The 19,945-nt window shown below is 45.8% G+C and overlaps 1 protein-coding gene across 1 annotated transcript in view; it reads left to right on the top strand.

Moving 5' to 3' along the window:
- Positions 1-738: 738 nt before the first annotated feature.
- Positions 739-19,945, top strand: part of FRMD3 (FERM domain containing 3) — a gene marked incomplete at both ends in the record, with an annotated part of 271,973 nt that continues 252,766 nt past the window's right edge. Inside the window, one exon of the mRNA XM_080709442.1 lies at positions 739-885. Coding sequence (XP_080565568.1) covers positions 739-885 — 147 coding nt within the window. The remainder of the gene's footprint in view (positions 886-19,945) is intronic.

Here is a 19,945-nt window from a genome sequence, read left to right as displayed (position 1 = left end):
CAAGGCCACCACTCCTTGGCCACCTACTGGGCCTAGGGCTCAGCACCCTGCTGGAGTTCCTCTGGGGACAGCAGAAAATTCCTAGAGGTGGCAGGGAATTACAGGGCTCCCGGAGCCCAGGGATGAGTCTGAAACGGGCGGAGACGCATCTGCTTTGCCTGGAGACTCCGGGATTCCTGGACCACTGGAGGCGCGGGAGGGTCTCCAAAAGGGGAGGGGCCTGTCCTGCTAGGGTCTAAGGTGTGCGACCAAATATCTTACCGAGCCATTAGGAGGTATAAAGAAGAAATTGCTTAAGGAAGCCTCTGAATGTCTTAGAGGAGGGATGTGACTCCCAGTTAACATTAAACAAACCAATGGCTTTAAGAATCCCCAGGACACCGGCGGCTGTTCCCGGGGGTGGGGGTGGGGCTCCGGGGTCAGCTGTCACCCCAGGGGCCCGCGGCCCGCGGGGCCATCTCTCCCATCCGGGGGTCGCCGGCTCGCGGGTGGGGGCCGCGGGGGGAGGAGGCGCGAGGCGGGGCGAGGCCGGGCGGGCTGACGCAGCGGCGGCCGAGCAGGCCACGCGGGGAGCGGCGGGCGCGGCGGCCGCGCTCGGCCCCGGGGAGGGAGGCGGGGACTCGGGGGCGGGAGCCGAGGAGCCGAGCGGCGCCCGCGTGTGCGGCCCCAGCGCCCGACGCCGTCCCGGCCGAGCCGCGCCCGAGCCCAGCGCCCGTGCCCTGGCTCCCCGCGCGGCGCATGTTCGCTCCCTGCCGCTGTGTGCGGAGAGGCAGGAGGACCATGAAGATGATCCACTTTCGGAGCTCCAGCATCAAATCGCTCAGCCAGGAGATGAAATGCACCATCCGGCTGCTGGACGACTCGGAGATCTCCTGCCACATCCAGGTGCGGAGGCGCCGGGAGAGGGCGCCGGGCGCGGGCTGCCGCGGGAGCCGGGCTGGGCCTCTGCGGGTGGGTGTGCGCGGGAGGAGCCCCGCGGAGAGCCCGATCGCGCCTCCGCCGCCCTCCGGGGCTGGGGGCCTCGGCCCGGCAGGGGCCGGGTCCCCGCAGGCTCCAGGCGCCGGCCCCCTCCCCGGGCATGCACCTGCCGCCGCGTCTGGCTGCGCCCAGGCTGGACGCGCAGGGCGGCTGCCTCCGGGAAGCCGTGGCCCCTCTGCCCCTGCTGCACCGGGAGGTGGGGTCTCCCCGAGCCCAGGGGCACCTGCTCGCCTCCCGCTCGCCTCCCTCCACGTGGTGGTAAAAGCGCGCACCGGCCCGGGTGCACTCACTTCGGTCTCCGCGCCCAGGTTCCAGGGCTGTAGTGCGGGCTCCCTTTCCGCGCGCCCCCTGCTGCCCCTCTGCGGCGGTCTGTGGGGGGCAGTGGGGAAGTTTACCCGCGTGGCGGGCTGGGCGGCCTCGGGCCCCAGCGTTGAGGGACGGGATGCGCGCTGCGTTGAACTGGAGCTGCTGCGAAAGGAGCGGGTGAAGTCCGAGTGCTTCAGAGGAAGGAAAGGGGTCCCGAGGCCGGCCAGTGGGGCGTCTCGCCGGAACCCGCGTCCTGGGGCCCTTGGGACCTCGGGGACCTTCACGATCGCCCAACTTAGAGCTCGGAGAAGAGTTGTTAGGGCGAAGGTGGCTATGCCGGCAGCCCCCTCCTGGGGTAGTAAGTGCATTTGGGCGTGCGGATCTCGTGTGAGCTGCGTCGATGCATATATGTGTAAGAAGGTGTGCGCCTCTCTCCCATAACCCTCCTCATACAGTCTGGAAAGGTCGTGTCAGGGCTCAGCTGTTAGCTTCTGACTTGAAAATCTGTTTAATTATTTATTTCTGGGCTTTCCTCTTCTCACCCCACTGGACCGTGCCTGTGGGAGGCGAACCAGGCAGCGTCTCCCAGCGGCAGGAATCCGCCTCTAGGCTGTGTTAACAATGTATGAATGAAAGGTGTTTTCCTCCCTGTTTTATTTTTTTTTAATTTATTTTTTGTGAGTGGGAGCTTGGGACACCAAGACAGGCAAGTCATTTATAAACTGACAGCTGGACAAGTTTCAAGGCAGAATTACGGTGCCCCATGACCTCCCAGGAAAGGAGGCTCCAGCTGGATTTTTCTAGAGGATCTTTATATTTCATTCTGAGCACTACTGCTAAACTTAATAATAAAAGGATTAGGAGGATATGTGGTTCTTCTGCTGGGTGGGTGGCACGTGCTGTCTAGTGAGCCAGAGAACCTGTTTGTGTCTGGCTTGAAGTCCTGAGTGTCCCATGGTGTAAGCAAGGGCCCCAGCAGGAGACAGGTGCAGGTCTCCCACCTCTAGGCCCTTTCTCTGCCGGGCTCAGGTGGAGTTGACAGTTTCCCACTGTCCCTCAAGACCCAGCCTTCCTCAAAATAGATCAGCAGTCCCCTGAGGACCTGCATTTGTTTTTCTGGTGTTCTACAGAACAATGAAGTTTCCCAGCCTAAGAACAATTTGGAAAGTTTGAGTTCTCAGGGCCCAGCTGGTACCGGGGAGGTCAGAGTGTAGATTTCAAAATGCCGATTTTGACATTGACTGAACATTTTTGTGGCCCATCTTTTCCCTCCTCTTCTGCCCTGACCCCGGGTGGTGGTGATTATTATCATTTGGCCAATCAAAATGAATTAAAATTGTTATTTAGATGATTTTGAGCCTCGTCCTTCCTAGAGTATTCCAAACAAAGAGTTGGTATTATCTTCCAGGTATCAGGTTACAAAGATTTCGAAGTAGAACAAGATCGGCCTCTCTCCTCTCCTATCTTTCCATTAAAACTTAGCTAGTATTTCCCCTCCATTATCTGGAGTCCCACTGGTATCCTTTGTGTTTTCTAGTTTGGGCATATTAGAGGAAACATGTGTATCTTCTCCTTCTGTGCTTGGCCGATCTCACTTAACATGATGCTCTCCAGGGCTTTCCATCTTCTTGCAAATGATATAATTTTGTTCTTCTTTATGGCTGAATAGAATTCCGTTGTGTGTATTTCCCACAGTTTTGCTATCCATTCATCTGTTGATGGTGATCTGGGTTGGAATGAGGGTCTATACCTGAACATGTGTAAAATTATGAATAAGACATGGTTAATCTGGACAACCATTGGTGGGAGGGGGGAAGAGAAAATGGGGGCGGGGGGGGAGAGGGCACCAAATATAGTGTAAATGTATACTATCTATGTTCAATAAAAAAAAATTGTTAAAAAAAAAAGTAGAACAAACACATCAGTGTCACCAGCACTTGTTTTGGGAGAATCCAACTGTGTTTCCTCCCTCCCTTCCTCCTAGAGAAATGCAGTTACAAGGGTGTAGAGACTGTCATGGAGATGACTGCACACCCTCCTCCCCTGGACAGGGCCTACAGCCTCAGGGCAGCAACCCCAGCTCTGTGGGAGCAGCAGGGAGCTGCCCGTCTCTCCAGGGCGTGAATGCTGCCCGTGGAGCCCAGAGCAAGTGCAGACACTCTGCTCACGCATTAGCGTGCATCCTCTAGTGAGTGTTCCAGACTGACAGAAAAACGACTGCTCTTGCTGGCGTGGTGGTGTGTGCCTTTAACCCCAGTATTTGAGAGACAGAGACAGGAGGATTGTAGGTACGAGGCCAGCTTCAGTGACTTAGTGCAGTCCATCAGCAACTTGGTGAAACCCTGTTTCAAAAACAAAACAAAACAAAACAAACAAAAACAAAAGGCTGAGGGTTGTAGTTTACAGGTAAAATGCCCCTAGTTTCAGGCCGGGCGTGGTGGCACACACTTGTAATCCTCGCGCTTGGGAGGCTGAGACAGGAGGATCGCACAGGTTCGAAGCCAGCCTCAGCTACGTAGTGAGGCTCTCAGCAACTTAGTGAGACCCTGTTTCCAAATAAAATATAAAAAATAGGTGTGGGAGCATAGCCCGGAGGTAGAAAGCCTCTGAGTTCCACCCCCAGTACCACCAAAAAAAAAAAAAAAATGCCCCTAGATTCAATTCCTAAAAGTGTGCGCGCGCATACACACACACACACACACACACAGAGAGAGAGAGAGAGAGAGAGAGAGAGAGAGAGAGAGAGAGAGAGAGAGAGAGAGAGAATAGAAAGGAAAAAGAAAAACAAGTGCTCCGGTAAGTTCCACTGGCAAGGTAAGGGTCTGGGACTGGCTGACCTGATGGATACGGGGATGGTAGAGACCTTCAGGACGTTTGTTTAGGACCCTGTGAACAACTAGGTACTATTTTTGGACATCTTCCACATTCCAGATCTTTACACCCATCACTTGTAATCTCTACCACAGTCCTTTGCCGTAGGGATTATTCTCATTGTATGGAGAAGAAATCAGACACTGCAAGCTTCAGTGACTTGTCCAAGGCCGCATCTTTCGAAAGAGACAGAGCTCCTGGTATTCAAATCCAGAACTGTCTGGAATCGATGCTCTGGCATGTCTTGGACATACTGTCCCGTAGCTGAAGTAGCTGAAGTTTTGGTGATGTTTCAGACATCAAAGTAGACGGACGCAAGGTCAGTATTGGACCAGCGACTGACGCCCAGCTGAGACTAAGGATCTGTGTGGCCCACGCGACCTTTCCCGACAGTTTGCAAACTTCACAGTGGCCAGTCTCGGGGAAAGCTGTAGCCCGGTGCTGATTAGAACACCTCCAACTGCAAGCCACACCCAGGAGACATTCGTGGCGGTTGCCTGCAGGGAAGCTATATTCACAAGTGCTCCATCAGCTCCACACACTGTATTCTTATAGTTCAGTTGGTGCAACCCTCAAATTATGCCTGTGTATCCAAACATGCAGCGTGAATCCAGCTGGAGGCTAAGGAGGGGTTGCCTGGCTTGCTCTGATTACAGGGTGTGAAGAAGGAGCCTTCCACCAGAGCAGAGGGACAAGGAAGAGGATTCTGCTCCTGACTCCTTCCCCCACCCAGGATCTCCACACTTACCACTCTACTGATGACAGGAAGCAGCTTTTGAAAGACATCAGCTTTTATTTTATTTTATTTTTTGGTGGTACTGAGGTTCCTGGAAACCCTCGGGGCTACACTCCCAGACCTATTTTATACTTTTTTATTTTTGGAAACAAGGTCTCTTAAGCCAGCGCGGCTGCTTCGAACCTGCGCGATCCTCCTGTCTCTGTCTCCCAAGCGCGGGGATGACAAGCCTGAGCCACCACGCCCTCAAGACATCAGCTTTTAAATATTTCTATTCCAGCTGGGCATGGTGGCACACACCTGTAATCCCAGCATTTGGGAGACTGAGACAGGAGGATCCTAGGTTCACAGCCAGCTTCAGTGGCTTAGCGAGACTTTCAGCAACTTAGTGAGACTCTGTTTCAAAATAAAATAAATAAAATAAAATAGGGCAGAGGTGTAGAATGCCCCTGGGTACAGCCGTCAGTACCATAAAAAAGATCTCTTTTCCAAATGATACATTTTTTGGTACATTGGCAAAGAAAATTTTCAATGGCTCAGTTTCAACACCCTGTGGCCAGTTCCAGTCTAGGGGGCTGTCCCTACCACGTCTCTTGTGTGTGTTTATGTAAGATAGTAGAGGAATTCTGCATGCATAGGAAGAAGACTAGGGCCTGGGACGGATGCCCAGGGAAGGGACAGAGTTCCTGGCTGCTCCTCGCTGGTCTTTCCAATTGAGCTGACCTGTGAAGTCTGGTTATTGAGGAAGGATGGGGCTTAGTACCTGCCCTCTTTCATTCAATCTCGCCATTTAGTTGGAGCAGAATCCTAGCCACGCTCTAGCCACTTTTCCGGCGCTGGCTTGCCATTCACAAGTCTTCCTAGTGAACTTGCTGTGTTTATACTGACGTGGACTGAGTACGGCGTAGACTTCCACACGGCTCATTTGTCAGCAAAGGCTGGCAGATGTAGCTGATTTGTGGAATGGGTTGGAAACTGGTATTTGTATTTGAACAAAAATCCAGTATAGTGCTTTGCGCATGAATTCAATATAGATGTAGTAGGTTCAACAATTCCTTTCTAGACTGTAAACTTCACAGACATAGTAATATTCTGTTGCTGGTGTTGTTCACCCTGAGTCCCTAAGATCTGATGTGTAGTACGTGTTCATTAAACACTAGTTAAACGAATGGGTGCTAACCTGTACTATATATATATATATATATATATATATATATATATATATATATATATATAATTTTTTTTGGTGGTGCTAACCTGTACAATATATATACGCACTATATATATATGTGTATATATATATATATATATATTTTTTTTTTTGGTGGTACTGGGGTTCCTGGAAGCCCTTCTACCTCCGGGGTATACTCCCAAACCTATTTTTATACTTTTTTATTTGGAAACAGGGTCTCCTAAGCCAGCGCGATCCTCCTGTCTCTGCCTCCCAAGCACGGGGATTACAAGAGTGTGCCACCACGCCCAGCTAACCTGCACAATATTTAATTAATTAATTTTTTGTGGTAGTGGGGATTGAATTTAGGAATGGTCTACCTCTGAGCTATATCTCTCAGCTCTATTTTATTTTACTTTGAAACAAGGTCTCACTTAAATTGCAGAGAGCCTCAAGGGGTTGCTGAGGCTGTCTGCAAACCTGTGATCCTCCCGTCTCAGCCTTCCAAGTACTGGAATTACAAGTGTGTGCCACCGCACCTGGATACAATATTTAATTTAGATCATGACCTATTGATACAAGGATGGCATGATAACATTGGATTAGGAGTCAGATATGAGGTTTGATTATATTACCAACCAGCTGTGTGATATTGAGTGAGTCATTTCATAATTGTAAAATAAAGAAGTTGGTGAGACGGATGGCTACGAGTTTAAAAGTCTGTGGTTTAATTATTATCTAGAAAAATTGCATTTTAGCAAAACACTGCTGTTGACAAAGTGACTGTGCCCACATTAATCATGAGAGTTTCATAATTACCCCGCATTATCTTCATTTTATTGATGTCATTACATATTATCTCGATCTTACAGATTTGGAAAATGAGGCTCAGAGAGATTAAGCAATTTGGGTCACCTGGCCAGTAAATAAATTAGAACCCAGGTTGTTTGCCTCCACACCCAGGGCCCTTTCTTCTCTGTAGCACTGCTTCTTGGGACTGAAGACTAGGATGCTTTTGGCTGCGAGAGAGTAGCCAAGTTAAAGTAGCTTAAATATTAAGGACATTATGTTACCAGCAAGAGGTCTGGAAAAAAGACAGGTGCAGGGAGGTTCCACAGCTCTGTGTGGACCCAGCTGACTCCCATCTTTCCACCCTGCCATCCTCAGCATGATCACCATGTCACTGTGGCCCCCGTGACCACAAGTGGCTAAAACACTGGATGCTCTGCACTGTCAGAGTCAACACCAAGGGAAGGCATTTCTTCCTGCCCCCTTGGAACACCTTTCGTCCACGACCCCTCAGCCCTCCCATGGGATCCCACAGGCAGGACTGGCTCACGTTCCTAGGCCTGAGCTACAAAAGTGTCAATGAATATTGTATGTATCTGGTATCTTCCCTTTCTGTAACTGGACGTAGACTTTGTCATTATGGAAGGAATAATGTGTGTGTGTGTGTGTGTGTGTGTGTGTGTGTGTGTGTGTGTGTGTATGATAGTGGGGAGGAACAGCTGTTAGCTAGTCTTTTAGAATATGTCAAATTAGATTGTAATTATTCTTATAATAAGTCTTTCAGAATGAAATATTATCTAATCCCTGGTTTATTTTAAAAGGTCTTTATATGATCAAATTCCAGAAGAAGAAAAATTATTAGGTAATCCTTTGTAGTTGGTGTTGTTAAATGTCAGTGTGGTCCTCACTGAGCTCCTGGTAGCTCAGAGGCAGCTTGTCTAGAGCAGCTTCATATGATGAGTGAGCTTTAGGACCAGCCAGGTGGCAGTCTGGCAACATGGTAGAATGCTTGGGTTCTAGAGCACTGCCTGCTTGGGTTCAAATCCCGGCTCTGCCACTGACTAGTCAGGTGACTTTGAGTGAGCCATTTTACCTGTTTTTGATTCGGTTTCCCCATCTTTAAAGTGAGGATACTAATGGCACAGATCTCATGGATTTATTGAAATGATTAAATGGAGGAACATATGTCAAATACTTAGTCTAGTAACTGACCCATAGTAAGAACTAAAAGAAATAGGGACTGCTCTCTTACTATTATGTGAAGATACAATGTAGTTAACCCTTAGTAGTGGGAAGACTTTGACTTAGAATCTAATGAATTTAAGCTCAAACGTCATCATTTTCTGATTATGCAAGACTTTGAGCAAGTCACTGGGCCTCCGAATTGTCATCTGTAAAACGGGTATACCAGTTCCTCAATTGCCAACCTCCATGGGTTGTTGAGTAATGTAGGAACAAATGTAAGTGTTACAGTAACACTCAAAGGCAGAGTAGTACTACTCTGATCAGTTGGCTTAGACAAAAAAATAACTATCTCTCAGAATGGGGTTCAGAGTGCTCACATTCAAGCATAGATACCTGATAAAGATTAGGACCCATGATTATTTTGCCGGTGAAAATCCAAGAGAGGTCCAGCTGACAACCATATCATTTCTGCCAGTAAGGCCAACCCAACACTTCTATCTACCAAGCTCATCTAGAATGCAATCCGTAGTCTACTGAAACCAGACACAAAAGGAGTAGAAAGGAGAGGCACTTGCTAAAAGCACTGTGACCTAGCATTGATATGTTTAAGCCTGGCTTACACGGGACAGTTCTCTCTATTAAGTATATGCTGGGAAACAACAAAACCTAAGAGCAGTGCTGTCCCCGTGGTCTGCTGTGGTCTTGTGTCTCGATGCCCTTAAGGCAAAGGCAGAGTATTGACAGCAGAGAGGACGAGAGAGTCTGCCCCACTCCCCTGGATGGCAGTCAGCCCTGATGCTCTTAACTTCTAATCCAAACTGGCCATAACATTAAGGACATTTTTGGGTTCCCCTGTCCAGGGGTCTTGAATTAAGGATGTATTTTAAGGATGGTGGCCCTGTTTTCCCGGAGTTCCCTTTCCCTTGCTTCTTCCTGCCTTTGGGTATGGCTTCGTCCCTGCACTGGTAATGAAGTGGCTACAGTAGTGCCAGTTTTCATAGGACACTTCCCAGGGAAAGAGAAGCCGCTTCCAACTCAGCCTTTCAAATATAAGTTTTGCAGTCGGGCTGATCAGACTTCCTGGGGCACAGGCCCACTCTTGAGCCAGCGACTTTGATCAGGGGATGGGATCCGTGCGAATTAGAGTAAGGCAACCTCTGCTGGCCTGGGATCCAGGGTGGGCTCGATGTTCTTGGTGTGCGTATGTATGGGGAGAGTGGATACCTGAGGATCGGACCTTTCTTTGGAGCAAGAAAGGGGACATGGCTCCTAGGAAGATATTCCACAAAATCCCTTCTCAATTCTTCGTCTGGGTAAGTGGTTCTCAAACTGTGGTCTGGAGTCCCTTTGCAGGTCTCTGAGAGCCTTTCACGGGGTCTATGAGATTCAAACTATTTTCAAAGTAATACTAAGATATTATTAGCCTTTTTGTTTCCTAACTGTTTTATTGAGATATAATTCACATTCCATATACTGCACCTACTTGAAGTATACACTTTAATACATTCATTGAGTTGTGAAACCATCACGAGAACCAGTTTTAGAACCTTTTCATCATCCAAAAGGAAACTTGTGATAGAATCTGTATGCACACAGCACTCGGTGAGTGACCCCTCCATCCCACCCACTCTCTCCCCTCTCCCAGTACATATTATTAAAACTGGTACTGATAACTTCATATATGTAAATAGCATTATTTAAACTGTTTCCTTCATCAAGTTTCTACCACTCTGAACCTCATTAGGATATATTATAATGTGCCAAAAAGCATATTTAATAAAAGAAATAGTGAATTAAATATTGAAAAATATTGTGCCCTTCAGTAGCCATTCCTAATTTTATTCTAATCCTCCCTGCCTGGGGCAAGCACTCATCTATTTCTTGCGTGCATAGATTTGTCTGTTTGGATACTTGATGACAATGGAAGCCAGGCGGTGTGTGGCCTTTGTGTCTGCCTCCACTTAGCGCAGTGTGTGCGAGCTCCGTCCATACTGGAACATGGATCAGCCCCTGTTCCTTTGCTGCTGGATAATAGTCTGATTTGTGGATCTATCACACTTTTTTATCCAGTCCACTGTTAGTTGATAAACATTTGGGCCGTTTCCACTTTTTGGCTGTTGTGAATAATTTTTCCATGAATATTCCTGTAAAAGCTGCTGTGTGGACACACGTTTCACTTCTCTCAGGGATATACTAGAAATGGAATTACTGGCTCCTCTGGTAATGTTTAATATATATATATATTATATTATATATATATTTTTTAATTTTTAATTTTTTTAATTTTTAATTTTTAATTTTTGGTGGTACTGGGGAACCTAGGGGCTTTCTACCTCCAGGCTATACTCCCAGACCTATTTTATATTTTACTTGGAAACAGGGTCTCGCTAAGTTGCTGAGAGCCTCACTAAGTAGCTGAGGCTGGCTTCGAACCTGCACAATCCTCCTGTCTCAGCCTCTCAAGCACAGGGATTACAAGTGTGCGCCACTACGCCTGGCTTATGTCTAATATTTTGAATAGCCACTGAACCTTTTTACAAAGCAGCTGCACCGTTTTACATCCCCACCCCTCAGCAGTAGATGTTTTAGTTTTTCCATGTCTTCTCCAACACTTGCTTGTCGGGGCCCACTCGGCAGGACTGAGGTGGCACCCAGGCTTGTTGCCAGCGTGGACTCAAGATGGCGCCTGGGCTTGCAGCCAAGTCACGAGGCTCACGAGGCTGGCGGTGCCCTGAGCCTGCGCAGTGAGCCCTATCAGGCGCCTTACGGATGATTAGTGACGCAGCGCCTCGTGCTACCACCTGCCCGCCCAGGAGAAGGTTAAAAGCGCGCATGCCCTAGCGGGGGGAGCTAAGAGGGTTGGTGGAGTGATGAGGGAGGAGATAGAAGACTGATGTTGTTTTTACCTGAGAGGGCGTTGAGAGAGCATTGAAACTGGGGTAATAAAACTGCTTGAGGAAGATCGTGTAAGAGTCGTCACTGCGTGCGACACTTGCTCTCATCTGTCTGTTTGATTAAAGCCATCTTAGTGGCTCTGAAATGGTTTCTCATTGTGATTTTGATTTCTCTGATGCTATTTCTGTTTTCCTGATGGCTAATGATGCTGCGTTTTCTCATGGGCTCATCACCCGTGCACGTATCTTCTTTGAACAAATGTTTATTCAGACACTTAGCCCATTTTTAAATTGAGTTGCCTTTCGTTATGGAGTTGTAAGAGTTCTTTATATATTCTTGACAAAAACCCTTTCCATATTAAGTGATGTGCAAGTTTTTCCTCGTTCTGTGGGCTGTTTTTTTTTCCCCTCAATATTATAAAAGTTCTAACTTTGAAATAGAGTCTTGTAAGGGTGTTTTGAAGCCTATAAGCTTAAGAACTACTGATTTTGGTGACTGTCAATTTCCTGAACTTCTTAAAAAGATTAAAGAATCATAAATAAAACAAAATAGAAGCTGGGTGCAGTGGCGCATGCCAGTAATCCTAGTACTTGGGAATCTGAGGTAGGAGGATCACAGGTTCAAAGCCAGCCTCAGCATCTTAGTGAGACCCTATTTCAAAATTAAAAAAAAAAAATGAAAAGGACTGGGGGGTGTAGCTCAGTGGTACAGGTCTGGGTTTAATCCTCAGTGCTACATAAAACTCCTCACCAAAACAAAAACAAGAAATGATCCCCCAAACCAAACGGACATCAAAACAAACAAGGAAGAAAAGCATGCGTCTTCATCTTTCTGAAGATGAAGAAAACCAAACAAATGGAAGCCCTATCCATCTTGGGCCTCCATGATTACAAGTTAGCTGCATCTGAGTACATACATGGCCTGTACGTATATGTATATTTGGAATTCCTTGTAGGAATCATGTACCTCTGTGGGTGCGTGTGTGTGCACGCACATACATGAACCCACTGCAGTAGTTAGTTGGAGAAGAAAAGGAGAATTCTGCAGCCTGAATTTTTCCCAATTACATTTGCTCTTCAGCTGAATCTTGGCTTTTTCAATTCTAATAATTAGATAAAGACATGCCTTATTTTGAGATCCTGCTTCTGATCACGGAAAACGTGCAGCCGCTGTGCTCCAGTGTTTAAGATGTAAGCTGCTTAAATCAGATCCTTCAGTCAGTTGAGTTCTTAAATTGTTACTTCTTTTTCTGAGTAGGCATTTTAGGAAAACTGAAAAATATTGCAGGAATGGAAATATCACAATTCTTCCCATGGAGACTCTAAGATGAGGTTCACCTGGCATCTCAGATAAGTGGTAGGCACTCGGCAGATAACAGGACTGCTTTCAGTTCCTGCTTGTGTGATGAGGAATTTCAGATGGCCATCCCCATGAAGTAGCAGAGAGTTGGATGTGAATCTGAGATGAGAGAAACTACAGAATTCTGGTCAGGAGCCATCCAGGGTGGATCTTGAGTTGTATTTGAACTTGATTTTTGCCGCAGAGTCAGTATTGAGGTCTGACGGGTGGTGTGACTGTGTCTTGGTCTCTGAGATTTCTTTATCTTTTTCTTTTTTTGCAATACTGGGGATGGGACCCAGGGGCATTCTACCTCCGAGCTACACCTCCAGCCCTATTTTTTTTTAGTTTTTTATTTTTGAAACAGGGTCTCACTGAGTTGCGAAGAGCCTTGCTTAGTAGCTGAGGCTGTCCGAGAACCGCGATCCTCCGGTCTCCACCTCCGGAATGCTGGGATTACAAGCGTGCGCCACCACGCCAGGCATGGTCTCTGAGATTTCTGAGGCCCTTCTGTGCTCTTGCTCAATGCAAACTCCAATGCAGGAGATGTCAGGAAGGGCCCTGAGATGTGGCATCTCTAATGCGTTTCCAGGTGATGCCTGTGTTGCTGGTGTGGGTGCCACAGCTGGAACAGTAAGGTGTTAGTGGAATCTGTCAATCTCATGGTTTCATATATATATATATATATATATAAAATGTATGTATATAAAATTTTGGTACTGGGGATTTAACTCAGGAACATTCTGTCTCAGAGCTACACATCCAGCCCTTATGATTTTTTTTTGGTGGTACTGGGGTTCCTGGAAGCCCTTCTACCTCCGGGCTACACACCCAGACCTATTTTTTAGGTTTTTATTTGGAAACAGGGTCTTCTAAGTCAGCGCGCGGGCGGCTGGCTTCGAACCTGTGTCATCCTCCTGTCTCCACCTCCCAAGCGCGGGGATTACAAGTATGCGCCACCATGCCCGGCTGATTTTTTTATTTTGAAAGCAGAGTCTAAGTTGCGGAGAGCCTCACTAAGTTGCTGAGACTGGCCTCAAACCTGTAATCTTCCCTCCTAAGCCTCCCAAGAACTGGGAGTATAGGCATGCGCCACCATGCCCAGCTCATACAAACATTCTTGATTTCCTTGTGTGTGGGGTCTGTTCCCTTTTGGCCCTTTTTTCTTGTGGGTGTCCTGTTTGCCCAGTAGATGCTCAGTGACTATAGTGAGGGAGTGTAGGAATAAAGAAATCCGTTCTGGTGTGTCTATTGGTTAGGCTGAAACGCTGATTGGACAGTGCCGCTGGGATGAAAGGATTCCTTCTGACTGCGCGCCCCAGACAGATCAAGAGCTTGTTCTCATGCAGGACTTCCTGTGATGGCAAGTTGCATGCAGAGGGGTCTGGGGTTAGTGGTGGTCTTCTCGTTCCTCTGGACCCCATCCCCTACTCATGTTTTTCTGCATTTTGGACTTTGGTAGCACGGTCAAGGAGCTCTGGCAATGTCTTGGCACAAAGAATGGTTGTGTCTAATACACCAGCAGTGCCCGGCAGCCCCCAGGGGAATACAGGGCCAGCTGCTCTCCCTGTAGAAGTGACCCTGAGGGATGTGACCCTGGAGGACGGTGCACAATGCATCCTCCTTGTAACCTAAGCTCCTGAGCTGTTTGTGACTTTCCCTGAAGGTGTGGGACAGAAAGGAAAGAGTCGCTGTAGAAAAAACTGAAGCTCATTCAAAAAAGAAAGAACATTTGTATAAATCAAACTATATGCTTTTCAAAAGCAAGCGAAAGTTTTTTGAAATCACATTAATCTTTCTTCTATAAGCATTTGTTAAGTGTCTTCTTCATCTCAAGTGCAGAGCTAGAAATTAAAGACACAAGAGAAAAATAAGCCATCCAGAGGCTAACAGTCAGGGAGAGATGGACGATGTAGTGATTTGAGGACAAAACGACAGATGTAGACAGGTGGAAGGTCCGGAGGAATCATCTGTATCAGGCTGGAACATCAGAAAGTGTCTCTGGTAGAGATGACTTTTTTTCTTGGTGGTGGTACTGGGATTGAACTAAGTGGCATTCTACCACTGAGCTACACTCCTAGCCCTATTTTATTTTTTATTATGAAATAGAATCTCACTAGTTGCTGAGGACCTGGCTGAATTGCTGAGGCTGGCCTTGAACCTGCGATCCTCTTGTCCCCGTTTCTCAAGTACTGGGGTTACAGGTGTGCACCTCTGCACCCATCTTAGATGAAACTTGATTCATAGTTAAAGGAGAGTGAAAGAGTTGACTTTGACTTGTCCTTTTAAACCTTTGCTTGGTAGAAAACCCTGGGCATAAAAAACGAGTAGATTGGGAACGAGGGAAGGGAGAATCTGGGGTGAGTCCCAGTAGCTTGGTTTCAGTGCCAGGGATAATGTAACGTCACTGCCATTCCAAGAAAGATTGGAATCGTCACTTCCTTTTTGTGGCCCAGTGCAAAATGGACATGCAGGGTTCATTGTTCAAAAATTATTAAAATTTCCAATATGGCATCAGGAGACCATTGGTCAAAGTACAGAGCCCTTTTAAGCACGGGGCCCTAGGCACATGTGCAGGTAACGTCCCATGAAGTTGGCTCTGAGACAAGAAGAAGTGGCTCTGGACCTTGAGGTGCCTGTCGGGCATCCGAATGGAGAATTTCCAGTAGACTGCTGGATATAAGGAATAAAAGTTACTAGAGACAGAGGTCTGACATGGAGACACAGGTTAGGAAATCAGACCTACAGTCCCTTTAAAGAGGTAGCAGAAAACACGATGAGTCCAGCTACCATAACTGATCTTCCTCTGTCTATATTTCTAAACTGTCTATATTTCCGCTTGGAGTATCATGGTAGGTCAAGTCAATACAACAGGAGTTCTGGGATTCTTTCCAAGTGTACTCAATCCTTTCCCCTGTATTGGTCAACCCTGATGACAAGAACAAGAAATGGTCTCTATTTTCTTCCTCAAGTGGGGCAGCCAAACCACAGTTCTCAGTGGAAATTAATTTTTCTGTCCTTAATCCTCACACCCTAGCTTGAACTAGCAAATGGAAAGACCAACAGATTTAAAGTTCTGAGTTTCAGAGCACCAGAGGATTTGATTTCCACTCCAGGGAAGCTGCCCTTTGAGACAGTGTCATGAACATTAAATAAGAGAGCACATTTTAAAATTCCACCAACATGGTACAAATTGTAACTATGAGGAACAGCTTTGCAAGTTATCCTGCAATAATTTATAATTTATTATACATACATATATATGTATTTAGATTGAACCGAGGGAATTCTACATCCAAGCTACATCCCTAGCCCTATTTTTTATTCTTTATTAAATTAATTAATTAATTAATTAATTTTTGGTGGTACTGGAGGTGGAACCCAGGGGCTTTCTACCCCAGGCTATACTCCCAGACCTATTTTATATTTTATTTGGAAACAGAGTGTCACTAAGTTGCTGAGTGCCTCACTAAGTGAGCTGAGGCTGGCTTCGAATCCTCATGTCTCCGCCTCCCAAGCGCTGGGATTACAAGGTGCACCACCATGCCCGGCTTATTCTTTATTTTAAAACAGGGTCTCACTTGCTTGTGGAGGGCCTCAGTAGTTAGTTGAAGCTGTCCACAAACTTGTGATCCTCCTGTCTCAGCCTCCCAAGTTCTGGAATTCCAAGCATGCACCACCATGTCCAGCTTATTTAATATTTATTCATGTGTTAGATATCTCCTATGGCAAATGTTGTCTTCTACTTGGTTTCCAGGGAGTTATTGTGGATATTAATTAAAATAATTGAAGTGCCATAAAATTGCTCCAAGAAATAATCTAATATTAGTGATGTCATGACCCGAATGTTAGATCTGCACAACAGAGTTTTGTCTGAATTATTCTATGCTAAGGTATGAAATCTGAGTATTCCATAGCAGGGGGAAACAAGCAGCATGTTAACAGATCAGGATTTGGTTTATTATCTCTCACCTCACAAGTATAATTTGTTGCTTTACAGCTCTGGGCCTTGATGGTGAACACTGATCTAGAAAGTCAAGATTGACTAAATCAGGATCATCACATAAAAGCAGGAAATTCAAACACAACATCATTTATAAATGGACAGCATCATAAAATTAAGAGGTCTTAAAAAATCAGCAACTAGCTGAATGTGGTGGCTCATGGTTGTAATCCCAGTACTTGGGAGGCTGAGACAGGAGGACACAAGTTCTTAGCCAGCCTCAGCTACTTGTGGCCCTCCACAACTTGATGAGACCCTGTTTCAAAATAAAAATAAAAATAGAGCTGGGGTATAGCTTGGAGGTAGAATGCCCCGGGGTTCAATTCCCAGTACTGAGAAAACCCAACAACAGCAAACAAACCAGGAACTAATTAGTTTTATTAATAGAAGAGGGTACAAAAACCTAATTAACAAGTTTTCTATAGTAATTCTTGATGTTTCCAGCCGATGTCATTTTTTGACATTTCTATACACATATTGTTGCGCAATGTTCTGAAAATATTGCTAAGCCTGTGATCTGATCTGGAATTAGTGCTAGTCCTTGTGACCTGTCTCTTATGTAGGTGTTAGCCACAATGTTACAGTGGTGTTAGCTATTATTGGTTCTTTAGTTAGGAGCAAACTTTCTTTTCCCTTCTATTCATTTTGATGTCTTTGAGTAGTACCTTAACCATGTATATTAAATTAGTTGACTAAACTGAAATCCAGAGAAGTCTAAGGTAAGGTCTCATTTTTTAGCAAGAATAGGATATTGTGTCTTGAGTTTTATGTTTGCTCTAACTGTACTAAATACTACCATTATTTTGTTTTAGAATTTCCCTCGATAGTATAAGTGACGCAATTCTTTTTCACTGACAGATTTTTTTGTTTTTGTTTTTGTTTTTTGGACAAAGAAAAGTCACGTACTGATCACACTTCTGTGTAGAGAGACCAAATTGTCACCCAAGTACACAGTTGATATGTTTTCCCCTGTGGACTTTCTCTAGCTACCCATGGCTGAAAGTATATAGTTATATCCAAATAAACACTGCAGTCAACCTCTGTGTGTGTGTGTGTGTGTGTGTGTGTGTGTGTGTGTGTGTGTCCATCTAACCTAACTAGATTAGTTCCTTTTGCATATTTGATATGGTACAAATACTGCTTATAGTTTGAAAATTCAAAACAATCCCAGAAAACTGCAACGAGAAAAAAATGTAGGGATGATGTCAGTGGAATTTCCTATCTGTCTTCTCAGGTAATTTACTTTGTAGTGTTAAGATTAACTCTGCAAGTTGAACTGTTAGCAATACCAGACCATGGCTTTTAGAGGGACAGTAGAAAAACAAACAAAAAAAAGTGTTTATTTTGGTCGGGCGGTAACTTCAGCCTTGTTAGACTCTTTGTTTTGAAGGCTTAGGCAGAAGAATAATGAAATCTCTGGAGCCTGGGGTGGAAAAAACACTGCGGGTTCTTTTATACCACCTGGAGCCTCGGCAAGGATAACTTCACCTCCTGTGTTCCCAAACCTCAAGGGAGATGTATTTCTGCCGAGGGGCATCCTGCCACCTGCGGGGGGGCACCTTGAATGACACCGTTTGCCTCCAGGTTTGGAGACGCCATTTCTCCACCAGGTGTAGATGGCCCCTTCTGGGTTCAGTGCTGATTACCAAAGGGGGAAAAAAAAAGTTGTACAGTGATTCAAGGGCAGCAGTGAGCCTGAGTTTGCAGTGCTAGCAGCAGTGTGGTAATTTGAGAATAGCAAATTAGAAGAACAAAGCAGATTTTAATCATATGCCACAGAGAGGAAGGTGGTTCAGGTTTATCTCCAAATTGCACTTCCATTAGAGAGCGGGAGGCTTTTAATGCTATTATCCAATATATATTGTTAAAGATTTCTTTCTTCCTTTCCCCAGGCTTTCTTTAGTATACTCACTGACTTGGAAACGCCAGCCTTTTTTCCTCTGGGCATCGAGCAGTTGTTAAATATAAAACATTTTCTTGGTGTTACTGGAGACAGGATGTAGGGATGGGTGGGGAAAGGAAGAGAGAGGGAGGGAGAGAGAGAAAGAGAGAGAGCGAGAGAGTACAGTTAAGATCTTGACATTCTGGAGGCAGAATAGAATGCTTAATAAAATGTCTTCTTCTGTCCATCTACCCTTCCATCCATTCTTTTGTCAATCTTTCTGTCTAACCTCCACTCCATTAATTCAGTGATCCATCCATCCACTTACCTTCTCATCCATCCATCCATCCATCCATCCATCCATCCATCCCATAAACAACCACTGTCCCCAAGTGATAATGGGGTTTGTGAGTTGTTAATCAAGGCTTTAAATTTCTATGTGCTGTTGGGAGTGGTGATGGTCCTGTGACCTATGACCTCCAGTGAATCCATAGATGAAGCAAGTTTTTATTCATTACAAGATCAGGAGATTGGGAGGCCTTGGCCAGGCAACTCACCCCAGCAATCTGTAAGGTGACTCTGAGTGCAGCGAGAGGGTTTGATGTAAGTCATTGCAGGAACTCCAGGAGATAAGTGGCTTGAGGAGTTGAAAAAGGCCTCTGTTGGGGACTGGTCTAAGGACCAGAGATTCAAGAAGAACATGGCCCTTTCTGATCTAGTGAAGATGGCCGTGCAAACACATCTGAGGAGGTACTATCATGATAGAAGAACACCAGGGTGTTCCTGGAGCTTACAGACAGGACAAGAGTAAAGTCAAAGTGTGGCCTGGGGAAGGCGTAGGCCCGCTTCAACTTCTAGTCACTTTCCTCCAAAGTTGCTACTTCTTTTTTTTTTTTTTTTTGGTGGTACTGGGCTTCACTCCCAGACCCTTTTTTTTTTTTTTTTTTTTGGAAACAGGGTCTCTTAAGCCAGCGAGGCTGGCTCCGAACCAGCGCGATCCTCCTGTCTCAGCCTCCCAAACGCGGGGATTACAAGCGTGCGCCACCACGCCCGGCTCAAAATTGCTACTTCTTAAAAGGGAATTCTGTGAACTGGATCACTGACATTTTTTTGGTTCACATTTAAAATGTAAGTGCATTTTTAGGAACTTCTTGCAAATATCTCAGCAAAAAATGTACCTTGCCGTAAAATGTGATTTCAAGACAAGTTGCGTGTACCCCCTCCCTGTTAGATTTGTACCCTCAAAGTGTCTGTTATATTGAAATTGTGGAACAGTGACTAGGGGGTCCTAATGTAGCCTGGGCATGGCCAGAATGGCTTTCTGGAGGACATGATGTCTGAGATAAAAATTTTTTAAACAAGTATACATCATTTAGTAAATTGAGGAGTGTATTGAAAAAGGGGTGCAGTTAGGGAGGGAAGGACATTCTAGAAGAAGGTTAAGCACTGAGAAAGAGGAGGTATTTGTAGGAAACTGGGGAAGAAATGTACTATAATCGTCTATTCAAATAGGTGGTAGGGGCTAACTGGGCGAGATGTGCATGTATGTCTACAAAAGTATTTTCTTTATACCACTATGATGTATGAATACATTGCACCAATAAAAAAAAAAAAACAAATAGGCAGAGTTCAAATAGTCAGTGAGGAGCTGGCAATGATCTGCTTAGGCAGAGTTGATAGTTGGAGTCCAGACAACGATACTGGCCACTGTTTATTAGGAAATAATTAGGAAAACCTCGCTGAGGTGTGGTTTGTATGAGCCAGAGTGACCTGAAGAATTGTTTGATGGGA

This window comes from Muscardinus avellanarius, assembly GCF_963383645.1.
Source record: "Muscardinus avellanarius genome assembly, chromosome: 13".
NCBI lineage: Eukaryota > Metazoa > Chordata > Mammalia > Rodentia > Gliridae > Muscardinus > Muscardinus avellanarius.
Note: the sequence above shows the minus strand (reverse complement) of the source record. Positions and strands in the feature narration are given on the sequence as shown.